Genomic DNA, 27,756 nt, shown 5'->3' with positions numbered 1-27,756 from the left:
AAAAAATAAAATATGAAAATAAAATAAATCTTTATATTTATGTCTTACTGGTCTTTCTTTCTAGAGAGCACTGACCATTACAGCTGGCTTGCCCACATGTCTGGTCTTATGTTAGTTTCAGGAACAGGATGCTGCCTCCATCTCCTCTGCTCCTTGACACTGCCAGGCTCAGGCTCATAGAAGTCATAACAACATAACATTTTCAGACCGCAATACAGATGTCAAAGCACTTGCACCTTTGTGCATGATCACTGTTTTCTGCAGAAGTATTCAGAAGCAATGAGGACTAAAGATTCATGGGAAGAAGAACATGTGTTCAACTACATGGATCCAGGTAGAAAGGAAGTGTCTGGTGGAAGAAATAACAGAAGAGGGAAGGAAGGAAAGGCCTTGCTAGGGGCTGAATTGTGTCTCCCCTAAAATTCATAGGGTGAAGCCTTAACCCCCAGTACCTTCATGTGTGACTGTATTTGGAGACAGTTCCTTTAAAGAGGCGATTAAGTTGAAATGAGGCCATTAGGGTAGGCCCTAATCCTGGTGTCCTTATAAGAAGGGTAATTTTGTTGCTATTGTGAAAGGTATTGAGTCCTTGAGTTGATTCTCAGCTTGACTGTTGTTGGTGTATGGAAATGCTACTGATTTGTGTACATTGATTTTGTAACCTGAGACTTTGCTGAATTTATTTATCAATTCCAAGAGTCTCTTGGCAGAATCTCTGGGATTTTCTAAATATAAGATCGTATCATCAGCAAAGAGCGATAGTTTGACCTTTTTCCCCCCATTTGGATTCCCTTGATACCTAACTCCAGTGAGAATGGCTTTTATCAAAAAGTTCCAAACCCACAGATGCTGGCATGGATGCAGAGAGAAAGGAACACTTATACACTGTTGATAGGACTGCAAATTAGTACAGCCTCTGTGGAAAACAGTATGGCGATTACCAAAAAAACTAAAAGTAGACCTACCATTTGATCCAGCAGTCCCACTACTGGGTATTTACCCAAAGGAGAAAAAGGCATTTTGCCAAAAAGACACTTGCACTCGAATGTTTATTGCAGCACAATTGAACAATTGCAAAGATATGGAATCAACCCAAGTTGATTCATGAATGGATTAATAAAATGTGGTATATGTATACCATGGTGTTCTACTCAGCCATAGGAAAAATGATGAATTAATACCTTTTGTAACAACCTGGATGGAACTGGAGACCATTCTTCTAAGTGAAATATTACAAGAATGGAAAAACAAACACCACTTGTACTGTTTATTAAATTAGAACTAACTGATCAGCACTCATGAGCACACACAGAAGTAAAACTCAACAGAAATCAAGCAAGTGGGAGGGGGGAGAAGAGAACGGGTGAAATCACACCTAACAGGTACAGCGTACACTATCTGGGTGATGGGCACACTTATACTTTGACTCAACCTGTATAAAAGCAATCCATATAACCAAAACATTTGTACCCCTATAATATTCTGGAATAAAAGGGGGAATTTTGACATACAAAGAAGCATCAGGAACTCACACACAGGAAAGACCATGTGAGGACACAGCAAGGCGGCAGTTATCTGCAAGCTAAGGAGAGAGGCCTCAGAAGAAATCAAACCTGCTCCATCAAAGGAGAAATCAAACATCCTGGTCTTGGGCTTCTAGCCTCCAGAATTGTCAAAAAATAAATTTCTATTGTTTAAGCTACCCAGTCTGTGGTGTTTTGCTATGGCAGCCCTAGCAAACCAATACAGGCTCCAAAGGTGCACATTGATTATTTCTCAACTTTATTCAGGACTGCATGTGATTCTGGTGTATTAATCATTTCTGTTCACCAAGAAGCCCAGTCAGCAGATCTCAAGAAGTGCCTCGGGTAGGCTAGACTGATTGGTCTCTGACTGGTTTAAGAGAGGCCAGTGTGATCATTGCTATTTGCATTAAGCAGGAAGGGGATTCCGCTACCTCTCTCAAGGGCCCCCAGTAATGTATTTCTGTGTCTGAAGGTGCTTCTGTCTTGGTCCAGGCCAATCCACAACTGTAGCTCCAGAAGGGTCTTATCAGCTCAGGTAGCAGCCAGCCATATAACATTACAGGGCACTTCAAACAGCCCACTGATTTTTTAGCCTAATATTTCCTAGGCCACCCCCCCCCTTTTTTTTCATCACCTGCAAAATGCAGTTACTGATGTCTGGGTTTAAATCGCTAGATATAATAGATTTGTAAAATTAAAATTATTTTTAAAGGCTATGAATTATGAGATGGTATAGTACAATCATCAAAGATGTACTACCCTTATTTGTTTGATGCTTTTCTATTTTAATGGCAATAATTATATAATAATAATATTTTAGCTTTGTGTTATGTGCCAATCACCATTCTAACTTCTTTAAAGAGGTTAAATTATAAATATTTGTACATAGACTATCTCATTTGATTCTTATAATAAAAATGTGAGCTAGGCAAGGCAGGAATTATTCCCATTCTGCAGATGAGAAAATTGAGACAGAAAAGTTCATTGTTTTCCCATGGTCACCTTGCTGGTAAATGACAGAGCCTGATGTAGAATCCAGGTGTTTGGAGTCCTAAATTAGTGCCTTTTGCAAATCACTTCTCATGTAAATGACATCAAATTTATTATATACGTAATTAAGAGTGAGAGAACTAGCCTTTTTTTGCCTCTTTGGATTATAAACAAAGACGTGTGGCTGGGCACTGTGGCTCACACCTGTAATCACAGCACTTTGGGAGACTGAGGCAAGAGGATCGTTTGAGGCCAGAAGTTCAAGACCAGCCTGGACAACATCCATCTCTACAAAAAATTTTAAAAATGAGCTGGGTGTGCTGGTGTGTGCCTGTAGTCCCAGCTACACAGGAGGCTCAGGCAGGAGGATTGCTTGAAGTCCAGGACTCTGAGGTTACAGTGTGCTCTAATCATACCATCACACTCCAGCCTGGTGACAGAGGAAGACCTTGTCTCTTAAAAAAAAAAAAAAGAAAGAAAAAAGAAATGTGAGAATTGGTAAGATGAGGAAAATGACATTTGCCTCCCTAAAGGATCACTAACTTTCAGACCTTGCAGGAAGGCCTGGGAATGAAGAATGGAGTCCAAGAAGCACAATGTTTCTAACCCCAGGAGCTGTATGGAGTGGGGAACTGAAGGGAGCTGAGCTGGAACTTAAGATGCCTAAAGAGCAGGAAGGGAATATTAAGCCGATACAAGAATAATATAGAAAGTATGAAGTTATATCTGAACAAATTGGAAAGACTATAAAAAGGACCCCAAGACATAATGTGAAACAAAAAGACTAGGAAAACCTTTTCTTTCATTTGTGTTTGCATTTGTAAGATTAATTAGATTTATGGACGGCAAAATATGTCCAAAAAGAAAAGTTATGCTTTGAGAGACAGAAGAAAGCAGATAACATATGTCTGTGGAAAATCCAAGGCTCCAACATACATCAGCGTGTCCTTGAAGATATAAACTATGTCAGTGTCTATACTCAGACTTCATTCCTAGCCACAGCAAAAGCCAAGTGTGGGGGAAGTGTTCAGAGATAAACATAATAGGGAAGGAAATGGTTAAAGAGCACTTTTTAAATCCAGTGAGTTTCAGCACTGCCCCTCCCAGCCTCCGCCAGCAAAGCATAATTATTGAACAATTTTCAAATTGCTATTGCAGCAAAAGGGTAGTCGAGTAGACGGAGATGCATTTTGTTGTTTGTTTCCAAAAGTTAAAAAATATTATCGTAATTCCTTTTGGTGATTTCAGCATCTGAGGAAGGATAGAATTTGCCCTATTCGTAAAGATATTTAGGAAGCAAAGTAGCATTATTGCTTAACCAATACCTCAGCTAACTAAGGCTTCAGACAAAGAAGACAGAGGGGGAGGCTTTCTTGATTATCATCACTCCATAATTACTAGTATTTTCCATAACTTAGGCGACTCGGCTGTCTAAGAAACAAAATCCAGCTGAAACTGAACCTTCTAAAGTTTTCCTTCTACAATTTTTTTAAGGCCCAGAGCAGGATCTCTGTCATACTAAAGTCTCTCCTGGATGTCTGGAAAAAGTCTTATAGTCTGGGAGGTATTCCAAAATATGTGCAGTGACCACTGCCACAGGCGTGAACTCCTTAATGCATTTTGCAGAAATCTCCACCACAATGAAATTGATTACTGTCTGAAAGGATTTTTTCCCCTTTTCAAAACAGCAAGCAGCTTGAATATGCTTTTCTTATATTTTATTACATCCTTAAGTATCTCATGTGGACTGAATGTGACTGGAGAATGTTACTGCTGTGAGTCTAATATATAATGTCTAGTTTAAAACAATTTTTTTTTTGCATTGATGGGTTAGGTGAAGGGAAAAGGAAAAACTCTGGATCTATGAAGACGACCCATACAAAATTGCATATTGATTACTAAAACTTGAGTTTCTGCACAGTTTTCCTCCTGCAGAAACTGAAATAAGATCAGAGAATAAATGTGAAGAAATGGCTTTTCAAGGAACAGGTAGCAATTGGAAAGAAAATGGAACTTGGAGTTTTGTGTGTGTGAGTCTGTCTGTCTTATGAGGATGGTATTTATGAGGATGAAGGAGAGGTCAGAGGGCTTGTTGCAAGGTTTTTACATAATCAAGATCAAATTGATCAAGTTCTTTAATGATTTCTGTCCATTGCATTATATCCAAAGATACAAACATGGAGCTAACTGGCAATAATTTGGTTTTTATTCACCCAGTGCAAATAATTGTGGCAGAGATGTTGCCAGGCTTGTTGCTAATGTCACAGAAAAAGTCTGATGAATCAGAAAAAGGGAATATATTGCAATCATAGTAAAGAATGAACAGGAGGGACATCAGTTATGAGATTTCTAATTCTTGCTTTCATAGCAGTTTCCATATTCTTGCTAAAAGTTGGAAAGTTGCTCAGTCCCTGGTATCAATCACACTTCAGCTAGACAGCAAATTGAGGCCAGTCACTGCTGCTGGAAGACTTCTTCCTGACAATGATTCATGTGAGCCAACTGTCAGGAGTTCTGGAGTTCTTAAATAGAAGCTGAGGTATGTCTTTTATTGTTGTGCAGTCACCGAACATATTTCATATGATGGAAACTAGTTTTGCAGAAAAATTAACCTATTCCTTATCTTTGAACAAGGCTTCCCTCAGAAGTTATCAACTCATTCATGAGCATCGTGTTTTCTGAGCGTTTCATGTTTTGTGTACACGTGTGGTGAGATTCTTATTCTTACAGTGCACAGGTTACCATAGGAGGAGATGTGAGATGCCGTTTAAGAAGCCCCAACCTTTTCCTTTGTATTTTCACAACAGGCCAAAGAAAATGCATTTAACTTTTATGGCCTTAGAAATTATTTCTTAAACATCACAAAGTGATTTTGTACATAATAGGGATGATCAGGTGATTTTGATTCATGTTGAGTACATGATTCTGAAGCAGAAACAGGAAAGATGCAGGGTGGAAGTTCTGTATGTCCGACCAATACTGGAGGGAGAGAGAGAGAGTACTTTTTGACCTTCTGACCTCACCTCACCAGTGTACCAAGTGTCCTTTCATATGAAATTATAATGTTTTAGCATCAGAACAAACCTTAGAGATCATATAGTCAAATATGTCTTTTATAGATAAAGGAAATGAAGGACCAGAAAGGTGAACTAAGTTGCCCATGATCAAAGAGCTACTTGGAGGAAGAAAATCTGAATCTCAAGAAGTGGGTTTACAGCCTACCAAATCCAATGTTCTTTCTTCTCTTCCCACACGCAGTCTCTTCTACTAAATTCTTCTTCCCCTGAACGAGAAGAGAGTGGCAGCAGTGACATCACTGTCATCAGGGCAGGGCAACAGTCGACTTTTAGAGGGAGCCCCTTATACATGAACCTCTATACCTGCTTCAGAAATGATCTCTTTGTATATAAACTGTATTGACAGGTTTATTAAAAGGCATTGTTAGAAGAGAGCACAAGGGGGATGGAATTTGGGGCTGACAGTGTTTTATTTCTTGATCTGCATGCCAGTTAGTTACATGGGAACATTCAGTTTGTGGAAATTCTGTGAGCCACGCATTTTGGGATACTTCAACAAAAAGTTAAAAAAAAATTTACAGATCAATTAAAAATTCATTGTTGGCATCAAAGAAATTAAATACTTTTAGAAATTATTTTGCAAGCATATTTTTAAAATTAAATATACAAAATTTAAAGCAAAAACAGCCATCATTGTTTGGCATGCCCAGAGTGTTTATTGTAAAGCAAATTTAATCTACTCCTTCAGGTAGAAAGGTTTTCTGAAGCCGGGTCCTTCCTTCATGCTGTGTAACCGCTGAAGGAGTCATTTAAAAACAAAAACTATTAGATGCTCATTACATCTTCACACTATAGGAATTATTCTAAATTAAGACTCTCAGCCGGGCGCGGTGCTCACGCCTGTAATCCTAGCACTCTGGGAGGCCGAGGCAGGTGGATCGCTCGAGGTCAGGAGTTCGAGACCAGCCTGAGCAAGAGTGAGGCCCCGTCTCTACTAAAAATAGAAAGAAATTATCTGGCCAACTAAAAATATATATAGAAAAAATTAGCCAGGCATGGTGGCGCATGCCTGTAGTCCCAGCTACTCGGGAGGCTGAGGCAGTAGGATCAGCTTAAGATCAGGAGTTTGAGGTTGCTGTGAGCTGGGCTGATGCCGCAGCACTCAACTCACTCTAGCCCAGGCAACAGAGTGAGACTCTGTCTCAAAAAAAAGACTCTTTCAAAGTTTTTTTCTAATCTTCATTTGAATTTGTGATTTATATCTACATAATTGAGAAATCTATTTCAGAATTTTATAGAACCTGTTACAATTCTTATGGAGAAAAATAAAACTTAGAAGTTGGCCTGATTGGATAATATATTGTTCTACTTATTTAACTATTGCCATTAACAAAGAGAAGTTTATATGCAAATTATATAAAAATGATTAATTCTTTCTAATAAATGTTTCTTTCTTATAAATGGAATTTAACTCCTTGGGCAAATGTAACATTATTCTTTTCATCTCTGTGATCGCTAAAGGTTTGGGGGGCTGGAGAGAACATGCACACGTACAGACACATACACGTGTCCATGCTCCCAACACACAAAGAATGGGTTGAATATGTCTGTGACCTTTGTTTATGCTCAGATTTCAAGGCAAGATACACGAAGTTTCCCACCTATATATTTACCCTCTGTAATTGTATATGTAGATATTTACTATAGCTATGGATTCCGGAGATGACATTAAACTTTCATTTCACTATTAGCAAACCATAATTTCTAATATTTTAAAAACTAATCTTCTAAGCTTCCCAAGAATCTCACTTTATTAATTGAGGAGGCACATTTGTGGTTATTTATTACCATGATAATGGAATCTCTCTTAGAAAAACAATGTTCTGACTAGAATTGCAGTCCACAAGCACTCTCACCCATATAGTGGTTCTTAAGGTGCTCTTTCTCCAGCTTCCTCACACCTCACTCTGTTGCTACTATTCCCTGAAATATGGGCAGGTAGAGAGTTCTCTCTGAGCTTGGGAGTTTCTACTGATTTCCTTTTGCTGCTGCCTCTGTCTCTAAGAGGAATAGCAGCTCTAAGAAGCTACTTTCAGAGATCCAAAACCAGTATGGTTCATGGGAAGCTGTGTATTGGTATGTTTGGGATCTGCCAACCAATGGTGTTCAGTCCTTTACCCTCTGAAATATTTTAACACATGAACTGCCCATATGAGTTGTATTTAACTTACACTAGTTTTGAGCTCGGGGCCTTGCGAAGCATATGTGACTCACACATCTCTTCACCTTGGGAGCCACGTGAACTATTTTTCAAGTTGCATACAACTTACAAACAGAAAACAATAAAAAATAACAAATTTTTCATTAAATTAGAAAGGATAATTTTGTTTTCGAAATTTTTATTCTATTTTTGTAATAAAACACCGTGATCCCAGGGAAAACAATTTTTTTTTGTAGTATGGCAATCAGTTTGTTAAAGCTCTGCTGGCTTTTTCTGTGTAGAAGTAAGTTAAGATTCAGTGGGACAAGGGGCTGGAGGCCTCCTTTCCATTAGAGATGCGTCGCCCGGTAGACGTTTGGCTTCACACTTTATTTCCTTCTGTTCACTTCCTTTTATTACATCACTCATTTGTTCTGTTCTAATTCTGCCTTTCTTCTCCTTCTCCTGACTAGTTTTGTTTCTGAAAATTCAACTTTTATTTTAGAATATACTACATGCCAGAGAGTGTTCTATCCTCTCCTTGCTTTTTTACACACCACAGCAGATCAACTGAACTTTATTTTACAGTCAACTTCCCCTTGGGAAAAGGGCTGAGAGAAGTAGACAAAACTTATTAAAGATTAGTATGGGGGGTGGTGATGGGGGATGGAAATTACAATGAGAGCATTTGGAAAAATACACAAACTACTTGTCTTCATATGTTTATTATCATATTTTAAACTAGAATGGTCAACAACTATGTCTTTCCTGAATTATTATAAGCTAGTTTTATAGTGGATATCATTTTATATTTGTTCAGAGTATTTTAGATAATGAGATAGAGAAAAATTTTGCAGTATTTTTATTCCTGCTGAAACTGAGTGTGGACTATGTTATTTGGTTATCTGCTAACTCTAAGAAGTATTGTGAGTGAGCTAAAACTCCTCTTTAATATGAAGCATCAGTAGCCATTGTCTAAAGTGCCTAAATCAAAAAGTGAAAGTATAAGCATATTTATTTAAGGGTTATGGAGCAGAAAATCTAAAGAGAAATTCCAAGAAATTTCCTCTTGAAGTAGAGAGGGTTGGAATGGGAGACTTGCTTCTCATCGTACCCTCTTCAGAACTCTTTCAACTGTTACCACATTACTGCATGCATGTATGATTTTGGTTTTAAAAAATTTAATTATTTCAACAAACTTGCCTTGAGTTTATACAATGTGCTAGGCACTGTATCTGGAAATGTAAAAATTGAAACCTTCAAGGGTTCTAATATGGAAAATAGATTGGCAAACAATGAAGCATAATACAAAACAGCAGTATTAATCTAGTATTATGAACAGAGAGTGACTACTGTTTTCCAACTAAGGGAGAGTGTGTATCTGCGGGTGTATGGTGTGATGGGCTTGTGAACTGTCGGGGAGGGAGGAGAGTCAGTCAGGGGATTCTTCACAATGGTGCTGGGCCTTGTTAGAACCCATAGGCCTTGATCCAAGCAAGAGAGGACAGAGGGAGATGGAAACAGGGGTGAATATATAGAAAAGTTCACGATGGGGAGCGCTTTTCCTATCCTCCCAGTACCTAGGGAAAACCAGCCTGAAGCTCCTTTAATTTAAACCTGCTTTCCCTGATAAACAAGAAGCTGTTCAGTCCCTCCTCCCTGGCAAGGAGTGAGGGTGGAGGGGAAGAAAGGTACATGTTTACACAGGAAACTTATGTCATAATTTTACTTTCAAAATGGAAGACCCTCAGAAAATATACAGGGGCAGGAAATTATTTCAAGAAATTCAGTATAAAGTTGACTTTTTCTAGATTGCCAATAAAATGTATGGAGTAAGTGAAACATGGCTCATCTGACCAGGGTCCTAAAGGAAGCAAGCTAACTAAATCTCACAGGTGGTCTTTAAGGAGAACCCTAAACCGAGAATTCGTTGCACTAATCCAGCCTAAATAATTTAAGAGCATGAACAAATCTGATGAGGTCATTGAAGAGAAAGGGTTGTCTGCTTCCATACCCATCTTGGCAGCTGTAGCAGCTGTGGTATCTTTTCACACACTCAGATCATAGGTTAAACCCTAAAGTTGAGTTTTAGGACTAAATAGAAGTTTCTTGAAATACCAGGCTTTTTGATACAGCAGAAATGATAGCGTAGGAGCTGTATGCAAAATGATTACAATGGGAAATGATTAGATACATGGCGAATAAATACATTATACAAAGAGTTAATACAAAAAAAATTATGGAGAATGGGGAAAACTCTCTAAAGAGAGCTCAACAATCAATGCTTCGAGCTGGTGTAGAGTTAAGAGAGCACATGGGAGAGGCAGGGAGGCCTCTGACAGGTGGTAGAGGAAGTGGTTGACAGATGAGCTTTATATTTCTTGAAAACTTTCTCTTTATCTCAGTTCACAGAGGCGGATGGGAAAGGAACAGATGTCAGAAACAGCGGTGCTTCTCAGGGAAGATTAAATGGTAGAGGAAATGGAGATCGCATTACCAAATAAGAAGGAAAGGGAAAGCAGTGTGTCTAAGTGGAACTGGACAGAATAACCAGGTGGAATTTGGATCTGAAGTTTGCGGGGACATCATATTAAAGCAGTGAACATCAAGCTGTCACAAGGTGGCTGGTTGGGATTTTATTAATTGATGACAATGATGAGTACTTCTTTTATTTCTTAATAACACAGTGCCATAGAGGATAAGAAAATTAAACTTTTCATTTTTAAATACATATGTTGTTTCATTTCAGAATTGGTGAAAAGTTGAAAATATTGTTGCAACATATTGGGAAGGACTAAGGTTTAGGAATATTTGGGAGTATGCAAGAGTTGATAGTATCACATCATGTTACGTTTCATTCATTTTTCTCCTTCACCGACTTCCCTTCTCTCCCTTTATTTCTTCATCTTTTTTCCTTATAGGGGCATGTGGAGGTATGGAAACTCACAAGCAGTATCCAAAGAAAAAGAATTTATTATTAAGAGAGTTGCTCACAGTATTATTATATAAGTAGGTATTCACTAAGAAAACATTTATATAAGAAAAGTATTCAGTTAGATTTCTGGTCTACATAGTAAAGATCTCAACCAAAAAAACTTGAAGCTGGAATTTAGAAGACCTGAGCTCTAGTTCTAGCCTACCCCTAAGTAGCACTATGACTTCAGGCAAGTTATAATATATACCCTCTTTGGCTCTCAGTTTCTTCAGTGGTAAGAAGACCTTGGATCATATCCATAATGTATGTTCTTAATGATTTGAATACCATAGTCTAGCAGGTAACTCTAGTTAAAGCAAGTGGCATTTACTTTAACAATGGGAAGGGAAGGGATGCTCCAGGAGCCGAAAATTGCTTTGGTAAAGGAATTCTTGCGTTTTTATTCATTCATTCTATTAATGCTAATTAAATACCCACTATGATTTCCTATGTCTAGAAATGCTTTTCTTCTAGATATCATATTGTTCATTCACTTGCTTCCTTTAGGTCTTCACTCAGTGGTCATCTTGCGAGGCCTTCTTTCTTCTCTGTTTTAAATTATGCATATGTGCACACACCCCACACACATTACACACGTCTCCTCTCTGGGATTCCCTATTTCTGATTTCATGCTTTACTTTTTGGTATGACACTTATTACTTTCTAATACCCTAAAAAGTTACCTATTTATTTTATTATTTATATCCCCCAGTAGAAATTAAGACGAGAGCAAGGCTTTTGTAGGTTTTGTTCAATGCATAGAATAGCACTTATCACATAGTAGGCCCTCAGTAATGTTCAATTCTTGATCAAGTAGCTGAGGGATTCTAGGCTGATTGTGAGTATATGATTGAAATGAGAATGGATAAGGAAACTAGGAAAGCCAGAAGTAGTAACCAATCCACGACTGATTTTCAAACATCTTGAGCAATAGGATCTTCATTTCAGATGAAAACTTACGTAGAAGCCACATGTGAAGAAGAAAGCACAGACCTAGTCTGGGGGAAGCAGGTGAAAGGAACATGGCCCAGCTTGCTTTTCTCCAGCCTCCTCAAGGTGATCTCTGAAGAAGTTCTCCATGGATTTTCTCAAATTGTCCTAATTTCAAAAGTCACTTGGGACATTGGTCAAAAATACGGATTCCCTGGCTCTGTCTCTGGAAAGGAAGGAGAATATAGCAAGAAGTTGGTGAGGGGTTGAGGTTCGTATCAAGGAAGGTGACTATAGATAACAGAGAAATGCAAGGATCTGGAAGGCTACGTAAGGAGACAGGTTAGCAAGAGGACAGAGGGGTCCGCTTAGTAAAGCAATTTGAATGGCGGTCAGTCACTTACACTTGTCTTCCACATAAGAAAAAAAAAACTGGATCTTGGTTTGGGCTGAGAATCAGATATGTTTAAAAAGAGAAAAACAAAGCCATATTTAGGGGGTTGTTTTGTTGAGTTTTATTATTGACAATGGCGCCAAAAAACCAACATACAACCACTTGAACTAAATAGAACATTAACAGAGTTCTAAACATTGAAACATGTGATGAAGAGAACGTTCCACTGGTCAAAGATCTCAGAAGAGACATAACTCACTCATTCACTGAAAATTAGTGTACAAACAAAATCTAGAAAAAGACGTACTCATACTCCTTGTTATTTCATATTAAGTATCAGTTTCTTTTTAAAATTTTTTTTCAGTTTTCTTTTGTTTTTGACACAGTGATTATACATATTTATGGGGTACAGTGTGATATTTTGATACACATAATGTTCAAATCAGGGTAATTAGCGTACTGTTCACCTCGAACATTTATCACTTCTTTGTGGTGAGAGCATTCAAGATCCTCTCTTCTAGCTATTTTGAAATATACAATACATTGCTGTTAACCCTACTGTGCAACAGAGGGTCAGAACTTATTCCTCCTAGCTAACTGTAACTCTGTGCCAGTTAACCAACCTCTCCCCATCCCTCCTCCACCTCCTCAACCTCTGATATCAATTTCTTTTTCTGTTTTACTATCAACAAAACCTAATCAAACCATCTTATTTAAATGGTACCACTTCTCCAGGCACATCTGCAGGCACCATTGTATATCCATTCTATCATGAAAAATTCCCACATATCCTATACATTTTCACCCCCTAATCCCTACAGTTCTTTGCATTCATTGAAATTTGACTTTCCTCCGAGAACATCACATCCTCAAAACTATCTCAGATATAAAGTGCTGTTTTCCTCACTACTCTATCTCCTCTTGGATGTCTCAGATTCCTCAGTATCAAACTGTCCAAAATGAAACTCATGGCTCCCACTGAAACGTGACTTGTTTTCATCTACTGCTCCCTATCTCAGTGAACATCATCTCCATGTCCAGTCTGCTGCCCAATCTTCTAAATAGTTTCAAAATACCCATGCTCTTCTCCTTCTACGCTCCGACCACCTTGGTCTAAGCCAACATTATCTTCTTCCTTAATTATTGTAAGTGCTTCCTACCTGTTCTTCTGTGTACTTCTGGCCAGTCTCTAAGTTCTTGGAAGTCTGCTGTAGGTGTAGCTCCCATCAATCACTTCCTTGATATTCCCACTGACATCATCCCATTTCATGACTTTATCTGGGCCTTTGGAGCAGCCAGCACTCCAGTTACCCTAGCCCTGCCATCTTCTACATACACAATATTTTAATACCAGCTTAATCTTCATAAAGCATAAATGTTTCACAGCTGCTTTGTTGCTTACTGGATTAAAACCAAATCTCTTAGTGTAGCATTCTCTTTATCAGAAATACTCTCTTTCCATGCCTATGCCCGTCCAAATCCTGCCCCACCTGGAAGACCCTTGAAGCTTTTCCTGACCTTTCATCAGAAGCCTAACAAAGTCTTTTTATTCTTTGGCCTCACATAAGCCTAACTTCCCTTCTTACCAGAGTGTAGACTTCCTTGTGAGCAGAGTCTTACCACATTTCTATCACCAGAAACACCTTGCCCGGTCCCTTGCATATAGCAAATCCTCAATCCATTTAATGAATTTTAGAACTTTTTATTTGAGTAGGTTTTTAGAGTGAGTCTCAGAAAAAGATTGAATTACAGAATTCATTTTAGTATTCCGGAGTTCCATAATCAAATGGAAACCACCCCACAAATGAAAGCATAGCTGCACTCTATTTGTTTTATTTCAAAGTGAGCCAGGTCCTTTTACCACCAGAGAGGAAGAAAGGGGATTAAGCTGAAATTAATGTTTTGATGAAGATGAGGCAGATGGTAAATTGACCCAAGGGAAGCAAAAAAAAAAAAAAATCAACTTGCCACATGTTAGCAACAGAGACTCTTCATGATTGATGTTCAGTGACTTGGAAATTCTCTTCAGGGCAAACTGCATTTTTGCTGCTTACTCACATATATTTTGAGGCATAGATTAATTTCAAAACAAGAACTTAAAGCTATAAGGAACCTCAAACATCAGCTTAGTTTGTGGTTTTCAAACTTTTCTCTCTCTCCTTTTTTGTTTCTTAAGCATTAGAACTCTTTATTCAATCAAAATCTTCCATGAAATCCCATTACATGAAGTAAATAAAAGTGGAGTTGTTTTGGTTAAAGCAGGGTGGGAGCCCAGGGTCCAGCCCTCTCGCCTCAGGGCTCTCCAGCTTCCGGGGTGGCCCCAAAGCATGTCGGAGAAACTCTAGAAGGCTGGTGATCTCAGTGTGAACACCAAGGGTCTGGTCTTCCTTCTCATTTCTAACAAGAGATAACAGGTTCGGAGAAGTTACAGTATTGGCCAGAAGTAGAGCCAGGACTAGGACTCAGGTTTCCTGCCTTCCCATGCAGCAGTCTCCTCCCACTGCAGCCTGCTCTGCTCTTTGGTGGCATGTGCGTCCTTCTAATCGCCTCAACTTAGTCTTTACTGTTTTCCAGTGTCAGCACACAGGAACAAAAGGGCCTCTGAACTCCTTTGAGCATTTTGGTAGCTTCTACTCTAAACTTTTTATCTAGCAACCATTACTAAATGGCTATATTTTCTGCCATAACTCCCTAGGCCATCTCTTAAAATGTTACTGTATTTTTTCCATATAAAAATGCATTAGTAAGTCAGTAACATATTGACAGGCAATTCCAAGAACTCTGTTTCATCCTAGCCTTCAGGAGAACTTAGGATAATAAAGGTAAATAAGAGGAAAGGGCTGAGAATTATATTTTGAGGCCAGAATAGACAGATAGGATTAAAAAGAGGGGAGATAGGATTTTTTTAAATATGAGAACCAAATGACTCACTTGGTTTAACATTAGAGGTGGAACTTAGAATAAGCTTTGTCAAGTCTGTATTTCCCCAAATGAAAACTACTTCATTGTAAGAATACTTTTTAGGAAAAAAGTTCAAGAATAGAAAGTTTAAAAAAACTTCTAGTATCTTATGTCATCATTCAGAGAAAGCCAATCTTAACTCTTCCTTTAGACCTATGTCTTTCAACATAGATACATGAATTTATATACTGTAATATAAATAGAATTATACTATTCAAACTGTTCTACAACTTGGTTGTTTCAGTCAAGAAAAATCTTAGTGCTCTTTCCACCAAATATAGATATGTCACTCTATTTCATAGTTACACAGTGTTCTTTTGAATGGATTTGTCGTAATTTATTTTATTATCCCTCTATAGATGGTTATTTAGATTGTTTCTAGTTTTTAACTATTATTTTTTAAGTGATATAATAAATATCACTGTGCACACATAATTGCACAGTGACTTAGCTACAACTTTTTTAAAACCAAACAATGGATCCTGGACAAATTTCCACACCAGTACATATTGCTCTAGCTCATTTTTTCTATGACTGCGGTATTTCATACATAGATGAAAGGAAGCAAAATGTGGTGGCTAAGAGCATGGACCCTGGAGGCTGCTTCCTGCCAGCAGGCATATGACCTTGAGTGTCAGTCTCTGCACTGTACTCTCTTCATTGTTAAGCTGCAATGATAATAGTACTTGCTTCACAATATTATTGGAAGGATTAAATGACTAAAGATGTAAGTAAATGCTTAGAACAATAAGCATTCAATAAATGTTAGCTATTGTTAATATATACCATAATTTTATAGCTAGTCCCCAGTTGATGGACATTTATTTTCAGTATCTCAACAATAATGAAACAAGTGATATTTCATATATTTGTTTTATATCTGTTTTTCCTAGTAGATAATGAGTTGCTTGAGAGTAGGGAAATGTTCCTATTTCTAGAATTCTGAACATACTAGGTCTCAATAATTGTTTGCTGGTTGAATGGAAATTAATTATAATGGTTGTTTGATTGAATTTAGAGTTTTTACTTCCCCCAGTGAGTCTGAATACTCACTCATTGATTGCCCAGTTGTGTTTCTTTATTAGGTAAGTCTAGAAAAATAACAAAAGCCTAACCCATTGGATAATGTACGGCAAAATCTTGGCCAAACCAGCTTTTCATGGAAACTACATAGGGGTGACATGTTATTCTGGAATGACCTATTGTGTACAAGACTCTGAGGTATAGCTTGAGCTGAGCTGCTTGGAAAAAGTCTGTTCCATAGTGGAAAGTGGCAATAGAAGAGGTCTTTGGTGATAACTATTGACGGGAAAAAAAATTTAATTTATATTCACAATGGAGACTCAACTTGTGGGATTGTACTCTAAATCAGTCATTAAATGGGCATAGGTTTCCTCCCCAAAAATACCTGAGAATAAGCCTAGCAGGACATATGCAATGCCTGTATGAATAAATGTATAAAAATTATGCTGAGAGACATATAACAAAGCTGAAATAAAGAAAAAAGTATTGGATTGAAATCCTAATATTTAATGAACTACATTTGCCTTAAATTAACTAACTCTAATAGAATCTTAGAGAAAAAATTCAGTACAATACTATGAGAGGTAATTTTTCAAAATGATTCTAAATTTCATTTGGAAGAATAAGTAGGTAAGAATAGCCAGGAAAATTCTAAAAATTAAACAACAACAAAAGTAATCAGAGAGAATATGCCCTTCAAATATTAAAATTTAAATATAACAATTAGACAGTGTTAGACATCAAATTCCTGTTGTAAAAGGCCACTGGCAGATAGATTGAATAGAAGAGAGCATAAAAAGAGTGAAACATACTTGTGAATTTGGTTTGTGATAAGGGTGGCATTACAAATCAAACTTTTACACTACAAATTAGGCTTTTGACAAAATAATTTTAGGAGACCTAACCTGCCATTTACACTTTCTCCCTCAAAAAAGTTTTTAAATGAGCCAAAACTCAAAATCTCAGAATATAGAATGGGTGACAATTTTGGAAAGATTAGAGTTTGGGGTTTTTTTAAATTTTTGATAATTGACATAAAACCTGAAACTATAAAAGATTCATAGATAAGAGACATTTCTTCATTGCAAAATAATGGACAACACTGAAAAACAGATGACAATTTGAGAAGAAGTGCTGTCAACATATATGACTAAAAGTTAATAATAATAATATTTAGAGAGCCTTTAAAAATCTGTTTGAAAAAATGAATGAACACCCTAATAGAAAAATAGTCAAGGATATTGTTAGCAGTTCTCAGATAATGAAAGTCAAGTGGTCAATAAAACGTAAGTTACTGAACACTAGTAATCAAAGAAATACACATTAGAACTATCTATGTGTGTGTATTTGCATATCAGGCTAATAATATCCAATATTGACCAGATGTGGGGAAATGGATATTTTTACACACTGTTGATTAGAATATTAATTGGCAGAGTCTCTTAGAGAAGGGGGATGTGAAAATATCAAAATTTAAAATGTGTCTATCTTTTGACCCAGTAATTCCATTTTTCATTTTTAGTAATATGGCCTAAAGAAATACTCTCACAATGAGAATATGTGTTATAAAACAAATAAATCTGACAAAGTCAGAACTCATGGTAAAATGGCAAGTAAGTACTTGATGAATGTGTGTGTGTACATGTGTCTACATCAGTAGCACTTGTAATCAATAGCATACTCTGACAGATACCTGCCCAGCTAAGGCAAATTTCTGTAGGGCATGATCGTGAACAACTTTTTCCCATTCTATATGGGAAAATGTTGTCTATAATAATCTGGTCAGGTCTACCCTATCTAGGTCTAACTCTAACAATGGCTTTTGGAATTTAAAAACTCAAATGATTAACAAAATACTTGGGGAGAATGATTGAGTGCATGGTATGGAATAAGAACTGCATCCTTTTCACTACATAGATATCTATAGATATGTATATTACAATAAAATAGATTATGATGTAATACACACATACACATGCATGTTGGGGTCCCGGAACTTCTAGCTTCTTTTCACCAAGAAACCAGTGAGGAGTTTCTTCTGTCACTATCCAGGTCATGCTGAATCTTCTCTGTAAGTGCCACACTGTTATCCTGTGCTGGTCTATACCAGGGCAGCATATCATTATATAAGTTCATTTCTATGTACAGAGAACTCTTATCCTTTGCTTTTACACTTGTTTAAAGCTCCCTCTGCAGTGTTACTGAAATGTTTGCTAGTTTGTTTTTAATTTTTATATTCTTTTTGTAGAAACAGGATCTCACTCTGTTCTCCAGGCTGATCTTGAACTCCAGGGCTCAAGTGGTCCTCCTGCCCTGGTCTCCCAAAGTGTTAGGATTACAGGTGTGGGCCACTGCACCCAGCCTGAAGACTGTTTCGTTTTGTTTTGTTTAAAATTCTTCATTAGGGAACTCAAAACTATGACTTCCTGCTTAACCTATAACTCTGGTGATGGCCCTGCCATGTAGTGGTGTTTTGTGTTTGGCCTGTGTTCTGAGAATTCGTGTATGCTGAGCTCTGCCCCGTGTGAGGATAGGCCAGATTTATTATTTTGTAGGGACAGAGCTCTTGATGGGGATACAAACTATTAATAAAAACCTGGGGTTTTTTTCCACTGGATGAAATTATGGTTATGATAACACACCTGTGAAATTTCATTTAAGTCATAGGCCTCTCTTTCTCACCACAGCAGTAGCCCACGTGTTACTATTTTTATTTTAACCCAATTGATTTTGACTAAAGTTATGGACCCTCTCCCACCTCCCCACAACATGTATATGTTTACAAAAGTTTGCGTGTTTTTTCAGGGGATTGATTGCTTTTGGAAACCCTTGGGGCTCTGTTGATTTCAGGAAAGAGCCCTTTGTTTAACCGCTTCATGCCCACTATCACATAGGACCCACGCTATTAGAAAAGTAGGAAAGATAAATGTACTAACAATGTCTTAACAAAATTAAAATGTCCCTTTAAGTGATTATTATTTTCTTACTTGCAGTTTCTTTTTGTATTACATCTCGAGGGTTAAACGTTTCATGGGAGTTTCTCCCCTTGCCGTCCACGGTGCTTCTTCTACGCTCCACTCTACCTGTAGCCCACGTCAGCCACTCCAAGCAGGCCTCTGCTCCCACCACTCCACCACACAGTGTGGCTGTGCTTATCCATTTCCTATGTCTTGTCACATGCAGTGGTTACTTTTCTATCCACATCTTACCGTATGTCTTAGAAATAGTAAATATATTCTAATCCAGGCATTATCAGTGGATAATAAAAAAGAAAAAACAAGGAAATAGTAGATATAACTGACCTCTCCCTCCATCTTACAACATGAGAACACATTCTCCTCTTGGTTTCCATAACATTTCATTTTCCTGGTTTTTCTTACTCTACTTCCTTGGTCTCCTTTGACCAGTTCTTCACTTCTTTCTTCTGCCTCTAAATGTTGGAATGGCCCACGCCTTCTCCTCTTCACTGCACACACACACACACACACACACACACACACACACACACTCCTGCTGAACTCATGCAGCCCTTTGGCTTTAAGTACCATCTATACGCCATATTTCTATGACAGAGTTATATCTCCAACTCTGAACTCCAGGCTAGGAGATCCAACTTCTCTCTCTCTCTCTCTCTCTCTCTCTCTATATATATATATATATATATATATATATACATATATATATACACATACACACATGTATGTATGTATATATGTATTTGAATATCTAATCGTCATCTCAAACTTTACTTTTCAAAACAGAACTCAACCTACATGTCCCACAGACTTTTTTAAATCTTAGTAACAGACACTACCATTAAGCTGAAAACAGAAAGATCTCCCTTTGATTCCTTTAGTTTTCTCACCACCTCCAGCCCCCACACAATTCACCCGCCCTAGTGCCATTCTAAGACCCAGGTCTTCTTCCTCTCATCATCTTTACTTTTCATAATACTCTACTGGCAAGTATTTCTTTTCATCCTGTCCTTATTTTTCTAATCAAAGGGATAGCTTCTAATTCACATAAAATATAAAACAAAAATGCTTATAGTTCCTAGCATTTTATATGTAAGCATAACAACATTAAATATAATTTCTTATAAGGGAAACATATAGTTAGATTTACTCTAATACCAATGTACGGGGTTTGTAGTGAGGAATAAATGGGTTGCAAAGTGGTTTATAAACTCTTAATCACTACAAAAAGTGATTGTACTTTTAATTCATTAAGAAGTTGCTGTTACCAGCACCAGTAAAAATGAATTTGCCATATTATCCATTCAGTTATAGTCAATGGTCACGGAGCATGTGTCTTGTACAAAGCTGTGTGCTGTAAATATGGAGAATAATAAATTACTTGAGGAATTCACCGCCAAGGAAGAGAGACAGATATGTAAGTAAGTAAACATGGTAGTAAAATAAGTGCAACAGCAAAGATAAAGTAGAGTCACCCAAGAAGGTAGATTGGCTGGAATAGGGAAGAGGGCAGGGCCATCATTCGGTTGCTCCAGCCAAAAGCATAGGTGCTTTCCTTCATTGCCCCCTCGCCCTTCCCTTCATCCAGTTCCATTTCAAATCTACTGATTCTACTCCAGGGATTGTTAAACGTTCCCTGTAAGGAACGGATAGTAAATATTTTAGGATTTGCAGGCCACATATCCTTCTCCTTCTCCTCCATCTTCTTTTTCTTACTCTTCCTCCTCCTTGCCCTCCTTCTCCTCCTCTTATTCCTCTTCATCCTTCTTCTTATAACCCTTTAAAAAGGTAAAAACCTCATTCTTAGCTATTGGGGTCCTATAACCATGAGCTAAGTCCAGACTTAGCCCTTGGGACCATATTTTGCCAACCACCGTGTTACTCCACAACCTGTTCCCAAACTCAATCGCTGTTTTCCTCAACTACGATCCTAGTTGGAACAACCACTGTCTCTTTCCTGAACCACTGTGTTAGTCCACTGTTTGGCTTCTTACCCTCAACTCGCAGCTCCACAAAGTAGCCAAATGATCTTTTCAATGAGACGTGTCCTGTCTCATGTCAAGAGAGTCTTCACAGAGGAACCTACACAAATAATGCATTATAACATTTTCGTTATGGATTTTTTGGGCAGTGGAGTGGGGAGGGGAAAGGAATGGTACATCCAGAAAGGCAATATAGTTCTGAGTACTGTAGTTTTATTTTAAATGAATGCTGTTACTTGTTAACATGGGCAGTTAAAAATAAGAGAATCTGAGATTTATCATTTTATGGTATCATTAGGGATTTCATGATGAGATATAATTATTCTGAATAATGAAACAGAAATTGATTAAACTTAGTTTTAAATAACCCAGTAAGTGTTTAAGCTTAGAGCAAATAAGGAAAGGTGGGGAGGAGCAGGAGGAAGACGAGGCAGAGGAGGAAAGGTGTAGAAGAGGCTGGAGGGAGAAACAGAGTATACACTCTGTTATCTAGCATGGATAAAGCTCAATATTTCTACTTATGTTGTTTCTCTCTCTTTGGCTTGCCCTGGGTCTTCAGTGGTCTGGTCCTGTCTGTGTTAAGCTTATTCCATGTCATTAGTGAAGTCTGGTGTAGAAATGGCCATCACCCCACTTCCTCACTATTCCCTTCCATCAGCTTCTTGAGGGTTTTCTGAACGTGATGCAGGTTTTCTTACCTTTGGCACCACCTTTTTCTGCAAAGTACCCCTTTCCTCTTCCTCTGTTTCACTCATTCTCTCTTCTTTTATTAGGGGCCTGACATTTTTGTGTGTTTTTTTTCCCAGATATCCCTAATTCTAGCACAAGTTTAAGCCATATAACTCAGCATTTTACCAACCCAGCTTCTTAAAGGAAGCAGATAATTTGCAGCAAAAAAATTAAGCATAGTTTCAATTACACATGTCAATATGAATTAGATGCATATTGTTGAGATACTTTCAAGAGTTCCTCTTTTAAATAGTACCTTTTTTTCCCCCTGAAAAGATGAAAATGCTTTCACATCTGTTGCCTCTTTGTTCCCGTAAAGTTAGGTTTATTTGTTTTATTTTTTTCAATTTAAGGATTGAGGTTGGGTATTACTATCCCTGTTTTACATACGGCAGAGCTGAAGCTCAGAGCGGAAGGCAGTGTCTCCAAGGACACCCGGGGTGTGCTCCAGCCATGCCCAGGCCTCCCAGGTTCTGAGGGCCAGGTCTGCTTTTCTCCTGGTCTTAGTGAGGGCAATTAGAAACTGAAGCAATTTCTAAGCTCTGCTCCAAACTGTTTATAAGTCAAGGTCATTTGTACCTATTTTGAATACATCAGCCCTTTTAAGAACATTCCAAATACACTTTTTCTATACCAACATTTCTCAAACTTGCTTCATGTACAATTGCTCTTTAAAGGAAAAATCTTCATGAATTCTGAGTGGAAACAAATAATTTTTATTCATAATATTAAATGAATTTATTTATAAACATAATATTCTTAAGTATGTACAAACAGAAAATTGCTTTATTTCTTTATTTTCCATATCTACAAACATATAAATACTTTATGCTTACTGTTCTACTTAAAAAACAAACTAAAATTATGGTTAAACTCAAGCAGAACCATATTACTGAGAAACTTCAGCAGATCAACAGCATTAACGTAAGAGATGCTGTTCTTTTAGGAAACATCATTAGCTAATCAGCAGGAATGTGTTCTGGCTGCCAGGCACAGGTTCTTTTGAGCGTGGCCTCCCTAGGCTACCCCACTTTTATCCTGTTGGGATGAAACCTCCATCCAGCCCCGGCAGCATGATGTCACTGGAGAAAAGCACATGACTGATTTATTGATGTCTGTCCCTGCTCTTTTTTCATTAGTATACTACAAATAAATTACTACCATTTGGTGTAAACACAAACACAGGCACTAAAACTGACTGGCAGTATTCAATTATAGAGTGATCTCCCAGACAATTCCGAAAATCTTTTTACTATTTTTATTAAATACAAGCACAAGATTTCTTTTTAAATCTTACAAGATCTCACAGACTGGGGGTCAGGGGACTCCAGTTGGGGAAATACTGCCCTAACCTTCTTGCTTTAAGGCTTGGAGAGGCAGTTAGAGTTTTCACGTCTTGGATCAAGCAGCTACCACTGGGATGATTTAAGGACAACCTGAGCCAAGGACCTCACTCCTACCAGGTTGCTAAAGCATGTGAATGACTCGATCCTTTTAAATGGAAGGATCAAAGAACCCAATTTCAATGCAAATATATTACCTGGGAAGAGTAATTAGTAACAATTGATTCCCTAGCGGACATCAATTTATTATAAATGTAATTCTGCAGGAAACAAAGCCTAGGGGGATGAGACACAGGGTAGGTAGGCTTTGATATCATCATGAATCGGGATGTATTCAGTGCCTACTAGTATCGGGATCTGTAGAAATAAGCACACAGTCTCCATTCGTGGTTCTTAAAATCCAGTGGGTAAAACAGAACAAATGGAGTGAGGGCGAAGGAGAAACTTAGAAACTAGGCAGCAGCAATAGCAGCCGACCTTGACCATCTTGGTCTGGAGCCAGCAGAAAAGCAAAGCTGCCTGAATGGAAGAGGTTGGGCTAACGAAAACAAACCTCTCCCACTTTATAGTTTTCTAGCCAGTCTGAGACCCGTGCTCATTTTTTTTTAAGTAAAAAAATGTATCTGTCACAAAAGACAAATGATTCTTCAATTACGGAATTTTCATTTTAATATTTCTTTCAGCACTTGCCTCCCCCCCTCTCCGCCCCCCAGTACTTTCCTTGGTCGCCTCTGCACAGTTGGCTGCGGCTGCAGAGGGAGGAGCACGTACCACCTCAGCCTGCAGTCGCGTTTTCCCTCTCCGTGTGGCTGGGACGGGTCCCATAGTGCTGGATTTCTTATACACCTTCTTTGAATAAGAAAGTATAGTTTAAAGGAGCTGTCACTGTTTTGCTGCTTTGCACCCTCCTGGTTTGATATTGTTCATGTTCAATGTATGTTTATCTACTGCGCACATAATTAACTTTCTATTTTCTCCTCACAGTTTAATAGCTTACAAGAGTAAAAGCTTACCGTTGTAACTACATTGAACAAGGAACACCTTACTGTGTTTATGGGTGGGCAGATGATAGCTAAAAAAGCTTTCCCCTCCATTTCAGGAGTCCCTGAAGGCACAGCCTCTGCATAATCTCATTTAAACCCCATACCCTCTATGAGGCATGAATTATCACCTCCATACGGAGAGAAGAGAAATTAAGTAACATGCTGGGAGTTCATACAGCTAGTGTCAGAGCTCCTATGTGAACCCCAGGTGTGCTAACTCCAGACCATATGTCATTTCCTCTCACTGCACAGCCCCTCACGGGGGTCCTCTCCAGTGGTCTTTGTCTCTCAGAGGCTGAGGATAGATGGGACCACTCTGGCTTTGGGCAGTTTTGATTCGTCCCCTATGATGTGCCTTCTCATTTCACTCTCCTGTTCTCTCTCTTCCCTCCACCCTGTCCTTTCTCCTGTCTCGTCCAAACTTTATTTATTTATTTATTTTTGCTTTACCTTTCCCCCAGAGAGCAGTGGACCGGCTAGGGATTGTGATTAAGAGTGCTGGAAGAGGAGAACTATTCCAGTTCTTTTCCCTTGTCCAGAGCCCTGTTTCTGCATGGAGACGTGTTTGAGCCAATAGTGGTGCACAGACCACCAGCTGTGCTTGGAGTGATCCAGCCAAATGTCATCTTAAGTCCAGGGCTGAGTCTCAGAAGGCACATGGAAGGGGCCCCTCTTCCCCTGCTTCATCCTGAAGTCTAGTACTTCCTGGAACACAGGGAAAAAGGCTCTTAACTAAAGTACAAGGGGTGTAGTGCTCAGCTGTGCTTTTCAGACTTATTTCTCTCTTGGAAGGTACCTCTTTGAATTATGCTAATATCAACAGAGGGGAAAAAACAAAAACAGCTCAACAGTCAGTACAAAAGACTTCAGAAAACCTCATTAATTTGGTTGAACGCTCATGCCCATTGCCTTTCTCTTTAGTGCTGCCTGTTTTTGAGTGTTTCTTTGCTGAAAATGAAAGGGGGAGAGGGGAAAATTCAGCTTTGATTTTTTTTGAAGCTTGGTGACAAATGATTGGGGGGAAATTTAAACCATTCATCTACTGAGTTCTGGGAATTGTCAGAGGATTTTATTTGTATAATGCCTTTCTGACCCCCATTTTCTAAGAGAAGTGAAAATTATGCTGCATTTGTAAACAAGGTGCTTTTATTAAGTTGAACTTTTATAAACATATGGTATACTTAGCCAAAATAACACTTTTTTTATTTAATAGAAGTACACCCAAAGGGGCTAGTAGAATTTTGTATGGTTAATATGCACTTGAAAGCATGATTGCAGAATTTGTGAGGCCTCTCTTAAATTCACTGTCATTTACTGTGCAGCCACGTAAGGCAGAATTAAAGGATATTTGTCTTTGCATTTTAATAACAGGAATCCATATCATATAATATGCCTTTTCAGTTAAACCAATCACTCTTCCAAACTTGAAAGTTTCTCTTTTTAAAAAATATAAATTGCATTGCCTTGGAACACAAAAAGAAATGAGGAAAATACAACCACTAAACATTTGAAATATGCTAATTTAAAGTGCTTGCAGCATAGTTTTGCCATGCTGAGTAGATTTTTTCCTTACTAGTAACTGAAAAAATATAAAATACAAAGTAGGTTCCTCTACTTAGCTTACAAGTAGAGAAAATTTAACCCGTGGAGTACACTGCTATTATAATTGTTTGTAATCATTTATGAACCCTAGGAATTTTTTTTTTCTGTTTTATTCTTACCTGTTGCATTATTTCTTGCAAAGCTGCTGAAATGCTATCCTTCTCACCCACACCTTGGATTTTCAATTTAAAATTTCTCATGCATGTTATTTATTATGTGTTTAATATTTTTCCTGGTTAAAGACTCTTTCCTTGAATGAAAGTACTGGAAATTCAAAATTGCATAAACAAATTGACTTATGTAAGTTTTTATAATTATTTGTGAAGTATTGCTGGTTAATGCTATTGTTCTGCTTTACTAGCTATTCATTTTTGCTAAGGTATAATAATATATTAATATGTTGACTATATGTTGCTACTGTATTTTCAGAATTCTTAATTGCCAGCAACAGAATCTATTCTAGCTAGTTTAAGTAGAAATGAATTTATTAAGGGGAATGAATTGCTGCAAGAACCACTGGAAGGGCAAGATTATAGAAGTAGATTGAGTTACCAGGAACAGTTTCCAAAATGGAATTTCAGAACTGGGACTGCCAGGGAGTTACTGCCGCCACCAAAATGGGGGGAGGGGTGCTGCACAATCAGGAAGCCATCATTGTATTGTAGCTTCTGGATCCAGATTCACACCACCTCCGCCATGTTCCAGGTCAACAAAACAGGTGCCACATACCATGTCTCTCTCCCATGTGATTCATTTCTGAATCAAAGTCTGGCATGAGTATATGTGATTGACAGAAACTGTATCTCATCTGGAGCCCTAGCTACAAGAGCAAGATTGGGAAGGGAAAGAGAGTTTTGAATTGAACTCAAACATTACAAGGAGGTTGGCGTAAGTGTTGAAGGAGCCCATCCTTAGAATCCACTCCAGTTAATTGCCTTGACACGTGTAATCTATTAAGATTCTGTGCCATTCACCTGCTTGGAAATTCTATGTGTTGGAGGAGCTTATAGAATACAGGACTTCCCTGTAAGGTGATAAGGCTTTTTCATTGAAATGTCAGTATATGAGGCATTTTTTTCTGAGTCTATGAGTTTCCCACAGAAGGACAGTCCCCTCTGGCTGCTGACATTCTGGGTCAGGGCAGAAAAGGGTTTTGAGGGATGACATTTCAGTATGTAGACTGTCACTGCCACCCTTTGCTCTTCACCCTGCCTGGTATCTCAGAGTCTGAAACTTCTTTGGTGTGTTAATAATTTCTCCAGAGAAAAAGGCCTTTGTCTCCTGCTGGGAGTAGGAATGGGCTACAGTGGGTAGAAGAGGTGGTTCTGTGCCACCAACTGCTCATTACAGTTCTATATACGGACTCCCACCTGATCCTCTCGCTTCAGCTCAACAGCTTGTGTGGAGTACCAGGTGCTTCCAGGACAGAATCCAAATGGGGTGGCTTCTCCTTCATTCTTTCCTGCCATGGATATCTGGGGAATAACCCCTTCCTGTATGCTAAGTCAGTGAGTGCTCCTCTGTCTGCCTTCTCCCTTCCAAAGCTTTTTGAGAATCTCTTTCCCACTGTTTTCTCTTTTCCCATTTTCTTTATCCTTGGATTAATATCTTTTTCTTATTCTTTTACTGTTATCATAGTGGGTTTGGGGGAAGGAGAAGAGATATATGCATGTGATCAATCTGCTATCCTTAGCCATACGTTTTTTAAATCTATTCTGTAGTATGCTTGTCATTATTATCATTCTTGTATGTTACCAATTTTGTGTGTACAAATACATATGAATATTTATTTAAATATAAGAATTAATACAGAGATCAAATGTAAAGACTTAAGGACAAAATCTTTAATGTCCTCACTTTCAAATTACAAAGTGCTTTTTTTAGTAGGGAGAGAGGGGAGTCCACATTTTGAGGATATTAGATGTGCCTGAAAATACAGGGTATAACAGATGCTAAATGTAGGGAAAAAAGGTGGTATTGCCCAAGAACACCATGAGAATGGAGAAGGGAGCCCTCCAGTGGGCTCCTAAGGCCAGACAGGCTTCCTGGAGGAGGTGAAAACTAAAC

The 27,756-nt window shown here is 38.2% G+C and overlaps 1 protein-coding gene across 8 annotated transcripts in view; it reads left to right on the top strand.

Moving 5' to 3' along the window:
- DNM3 (dynamin 3) overlaps positions 1–27,756 on the top strand; it is a 534,534-nt gene that overhangs the window by 323,785 nt on the left and 182,993 nt on the right. The window contains exon 16 of one of the 8 annotated variants that reach the window (XM_045547361.1): positions 10,139–10,462. The exons of the other annotated variants lie outside the window; for them this stretch is intronic. Coding sequence (XP_045403317.1) covers positions 10,139–10,237 — 99 coding nt within the window. The 3' untranslated portion in view covers positions 10,238–10,462. Of the gene's footprint in view, positions 1–10,138; positions 10,463–27,756 lie in introns of those variants that run through there. 8 annotated transcript variants of the gene reach the window in all.

Source organism: Lemur catta, chromosome 3 (assembly GCF_020740605.2).
Source record: "Lemur catta isolate mLemCat1 chromosome 3, mLemCat1.pri, whole genome shotgun sequence".
Taxonomy (NCBI): Eukaryota; Metazoa; Chordata; class Mammalia; order Primates; family Lemuridae; genus Lemur; species Lemur catta.
This window is presented reverse-complemented; position numbering and strand designations above follow the sequence as displayed.